Here is a 5,096-nt window from a genome sequence, read left to right as displayed (position 1 = left end):
GCTGGGAGGCGTGGGCGGAAGCGAGTCGGCCGGCCCCATGCGCTCCGGCGACGGGCTGCCCAGGATGGTCAGGAGGCTGCCCTTGGACAGCTGCGGGGACTCGGCCAGCCGTGGGCTCGGCCCGTGGCTCATGGCGTGGCCGTGGGGGCGGGCAGGCTCGTGGGTGTAGGGTGGGAAGTCCCGAACTCAGAGGCAGCGCGGGGGACGCGTAGCAGATGCGAAACCACTGTGCATGATGGCCACTGCTACTGGCTGCTCTCCGGGCTATGGGGAGGGGTCGCTCCCTCCGACCTGTGGGAGAACACAACCATTATTTGGAGGTGGCCACCAACCGCCCATATCCTTAAGCTCAGCCATGGGAAGCGAAGGAACAGCACGACCGGTAGAAGGAACAGCATGGGCAAAGGTGGAAGGAGTGCAACTGGTCGCCTCCAGGAGCCCCAGTGAGGCTGGAATGGTGAGCCAGGGCCTGCAGCCGCTTCCTCACGGGCCTCCAGATAACCCCCTTGAGTCGCTTCACCCTGGAGCAGCCACGGATGATCTGAAACCTTGATCTGCTGTCCCTGACCTTCAGGTCCCATCTCACACATTGAATGGCTTATACTGCTCTCCACCCGGAATGCTATGTGCTTCCATGCTGGCCCTGCTGCCAGGAGTCCCTCCCAGCCTCTTCCTGCGCTGGGCTGACTCTTCCCATCCTTAAAACTTACCTGAAATAGCATCTTCTCCAAGAGGTTTTCCAGGACCCCTTCAGGCCAGGTGGTCAGCCCCTGCCCAGGTCTCCACCAGCCAGCCTCGCTGTACTATTTTTCTGTGTCCCTGTGAGCACCCCATCTTCACCCCAGGCTATGAGTTTGCTGAGGGCAGGGGATGGCTGGCTGTTGGTCTTTGTCCCAGCACATGATGACAATAATAATGACATTTATGGAGGGCCAACTACAGGCCATGCCTATGTAAGCTATCCTCTCAACAGACTCAAGGGCAACTACAGACATTTACTGAAGAGGAAAGGGAGACTCAGCAAAAGTAAGCCCTGGAGTTGATCCAGATACACCATCCAGAAGTCCAAACACTGGCGTGGGTTTGGTGAATACGTGCATGTGCTGGTGGTATGATGGAAGTAAGCTGGGGTCTAGATGGGGGTACAGTGTGGTGAGGTGTCTCCCCATGCCAACCACTGAGCTCTGCTGTTCGTTGGCCACATCCCTTTTAAAATAAGTGAGACACATGCCCGCTCTGTCCCCAGTCTGCCACATTCTGCCTCAGAGTGGCTTTATGCTGACCACCAACAGCTCCTTGGGCTATCTCATACTTCCTTCCCCATTCAGCTGGGCCTGGCCCTCAGAGCCTCACTGCAGCCCCTGAGACCTGCCCTGATCGCTATTCCTTCCTTTTCTGGGTGACGCATCAGGGCACTGCTGGTGGGACTCTCAGCATCCTGGAAGAGTGTCCCAATACTGTCTGGCTGTGTCCCTTCATCACCCTTTTCCAGCCTCTAAGCCCCCCCCCCCCCCACTCGGCAGCACATCTAATGTCACAGTTTGTGGTAAAAAGAGGAGCTATCAGGCTGGCACTCCCTCCTTGTCCTGCCTTTAGCCCCACAGCTACCTCCTCTCTGCCATGAAGAGGATGGGGGGCTCTCCCACCTTGGGTCAAAGGCCCCCCCATCCAGCTTCTCCCACCCCAACCAGTGATCCCCCTCCAAGGAGCCTGCTCCCTGCTGAAGTCTCTCCTGGCACTTTCACCTCCCTTTTCTGTCTCCTCCCTTTCCAGGCCCATCCAGAGTGGGCCATGCTTGCTGTCTCCCCACTGTGCACCTCCCTCGCCCTCTCTCATCAAGCCTTACCAGCCTGGCCTCCACCCCCCTGCCCTACCCTCTGGGCATGTCTCAGCTCTCGCAGGTATGCCCTCTCTAGCTCTGGGCACCTTCCAGCCCTCCTTTCTTGCATCACTCCTTCCCAGGATGTTCTCCGGGTTTTCCTCCTCTTCTCCAGTGGTCCCCCATTAGCTTCTCGGGTTGGCAACCTGGGCTCATCCCTGCAGTGCTGGCATGACCCCAGTCCTGGCCGCCTTCTTCTTTCTGGCTACCCCTGCCTGAGCCATCTCTCCACGTCCGCAGTAACCTCCAGTCTCTCTCCCAGCCTGGGCTGCTCTCCAGAACCACTCACATGTCCCTCAGACAACTCAGACTGAGCTTGGTCAAATGGGACTCCCTGTCTCCATTCCCCCCACAACCGGAGCCTCCTTCTGGATGCCCTCTCCGGGAGAAGAGTGCTTCTTTACTTCTTCACACTGTGGGGAATATCCTGGAATTGGCTTTCTCTCCATCTCCAAGTCCAGTCAGTCTGTCTGCCACCCATCACGGGGATCCTCCTACCTTCTTCATCCTCAACCACTAACCTGTCAGGCCACCACCATCATTTCCCACTGGGGAGACTGTAGCCACTCCTTGTCCCATCCCCCTGTCCCCTTTTGCCTCCTTCAAATCCATCCTCAAGAGCAGCAGCCAGAGTGAGTTTTTAAAAACACAAACCAGATCGTGCCACTGGCCACCACCTTTGCCATTACCAGTAGCTGCGACCCCTCCCCTCTCTACAGTCAATTCCAAACTCACTCTCTCAAAGGCTCCAACACTAAAAACTCATCGATTCCCTGACTTGTTCACTGTCCCCACTGCCCACCCTGTTCCTTCTCTCCTTGCTACACCCACCCAAATGCCCTCAGTGTTCCAGCTACCTCACTTGTTCTTGTCTCTCCAGGCAGTGCCGCCTCTGGTTGCTTCCACTGCTCTGCCTGCTCTTGCCTTCACCTGTATAACCAGGCATCACAGGTTTTCCACCACTGTGGACCAGTGTTCATTTAAATTCATGACTATTACAGTCACAGTTCCTTAGCACAGCTCAGTGATCCTACTACTGGACTGGCCAAAAAGTTTATTTCAGTTTTTTCCCCTAAGATGTTATGGAAAAACCAGAATGAAACTTTTGGCCATTCAAATGTATTTCTCCAGTGCGTTTGCCCTTAGTTTATTGTCTGTCTTCCTTCACCAGGCACCAGCTCTAGTCCCTGCTCTGTCATCAACCTCATCTAAACCACTGCCCCATACTGGGCCTGTTTCTCCCCTGGTAGAACTGGAGTGAGGGGTGAGGGAGGCCAGTGCTTCTAGAGCAAGAAGTCCTTCAGATTCACCTGGACATTTGCTTAAAATGCAGTTCCTGGACCTCACTCCTCAGAGAATCATGTTCAGTAGGTGTGGGACCGGAGATTTGCATTTTAACCATCCAACTGTGGGATATTTTGAGTAAGTGGTGATGCCGTGTCACCACCCATAGTTCCGTATGTACAAACATGTCTATCTCAACCCCAGTAACACCTGCACAGACTAGGTTACGCCCCCAGACACAGCCCTCTGGGCTTAGGTTCCAGTTCCCTGTACACCCGACTCCCCAAGGGATCCCTGGAAGGCTGAGTACCCACTGTGACTCTGTCTTTCCACCTGTGCAATGAGGTGACTGGCCTAGATCCCACGTGCATTCACAGACATGCGCACACCCAGACACACAAGCAACCCCATACATGTAAATATAGATAAAGACGTGGGCAGGCAGACACATACACGGAGGTGGCCCCATAGGCACACACAACAACTATATATATGTTCAGAGAGATGCTTCCTTGTAGATACAGAGTCACAGACACACCTGAAGACATACATATGCCCACACGGATACACATAGAGACACGCAAAGATACATACTCATCCCTGAGACAGACAAATGCACACACACACATATACACACACACGAACACATATACGGACACTCGCAGCCCTCCTCTCCCCAGTTTCCTGGCCGAGCTCCACATGGAGAAGCTCTTGGAAAAGAAAAACAATGTGAGAGCTTGCGGGGGAGGGGAAGGAGGCAGGAAATCTGAGTGCCAGCCCGGTGGCCTCGCCAGAGGCCAGAGCTGTGCTGGGAATGGGGGTTGGAGAGGTGGGGGTCCCTGGGGCCAGGCCCCTGTCTGCTGGGCCCTTCCTGCAGCCCCTAAACCGAGAGGGCGGCAGGGAGGGGGCTGCTGCCACATCCTCTCTGCCTCTGGGAGCTGCCAGGCCTGAATGGGGGTTGGCGGGGAGGGGTGGCCTGCTCCTTCCAGGAATCCCAAGCCTGTCGTGCAGGGCCAGGGCAGGCGCCACCCAGGCCCCTAATGGCTTCCAGGCACCCACGCTCAAGGGAGGGGGTGGGGAGGAGTGGGGGTCAGAGGGGCTCTGGACGGGCCTCCTGCCTTTCTTCCTACAGGCCCAGGTCCCCTGAAGGGTGTGTGTGCACACATGTATAAATGGATGGGGGTTAGGGGGGGTCCCAAGGTTAGTCTTCTGGAGAAGCCCACCCCTGGACACACCAGGAACCCTGCGTACACACTCAAGGGCAGCTTGTCTCTGCCTAGCAATGCTTCCCCCTCACCCCTACCCCCACCCCACTGACATAACACAGCCTTAGGGGCAGACACACACACATCAAGCCCTGGTAACGTACACACTCACCAAGAGAGACGCCACATGGAGGTTCAGCTGGCAGTTGTAGAGACTGGCTCCCACTGCCTACCCCGCCTGCCCTTCGTCACCAGGATCAGCGTCTTCCTCCCCTGGGATGTGAGTATGTGTGCGGGGTGGCCTCCTGATTCCTGCAGGGTGTCACCACTCCCCATGGAGCAGGTGGAGGAGGGACCAGCCTCCACAGGCCCAGAAAGTCCTTCCCACTCACCCTCCCCTCTCCTGTGCCCACCCCCCACCCCCAGCACCAGCCAGACGGGTCTATTCCTGCTCAAACCCTCAGGATCTCTGCTCAGCCTGATCCCCTACTTGGGATGCCCCGCTCAGACTCTGAAACCCCACCCAGCCTTCAGGCTCAATTCCACAACCTCCCTCCCGGAAATGCCTTGGTCTCCCCAGCCCCACTCTGCCAGGGGAGTATATCCCCACAACCTTCCAGAACCAGACCTGGCCAGCTGCCCTCTCTCCTCTTGCAGTTCAGGCCTCCCCCAACCCAGGCAGGACACTTGTGCCACCCGGAGCCACTAGCACAGGCCCTGCACACAGG

At 56.8% G+C, this 5,096-nt stretch overlaps 1 protein-coding gene across 1 annotated transcript in view; it reads right to left on the bottom strand.

Moving 5' to 3' along the window:
* CCDC102A (coiled-coil domain containing 102A) overlaps positions 1 to 5,041 on the bottom strand; it is an 18,813-nt gene extending 13,772 nt beyond the window's left edge. Inside the window, exons 1-2 of the mRNA XM_010861971.1 lie at positions 4,541 to 5,041; positions 3 to 291 (exon numbers count right to left, since the gene is read on the bottom strand). Of these exons, the coding sequence (XP_010860273.1) occupies positions 3 to 132 (130 nt within the window). The 5' untranslated portion in view covers positions 133 to 291; positions 4,541 to 5,041. The remainder of the gene's footprint in view (positions 1 to 2; positions 292 to 4,540) is intronic.
* Between the last annotated feature and the right edge of the window lie 55 nt (positions 5,042 to 5,096).

Source organism: Bison bison, unplaced genomic scaffold, assembly GCF_000754665.1.
Source record: "Bison bison bison isolate TAMUID 2011002044 unplaced genomic scaffold, Bison_UMD1.0 scf7180017864473, whole genome shotgun sequence".
Classification (NCBI taxonomy): domain Eukaryota; kingdom Metazoa; phylum Chordata; class Mammalia; order Artiodactyla; family Bovidae; genus Bison; species Bison bison.
The sequence above is the reverse complement of the archived record's forward strand: the minus strand, read 5'-3'. Positions and strand labels throughout refer to the sequence as shown.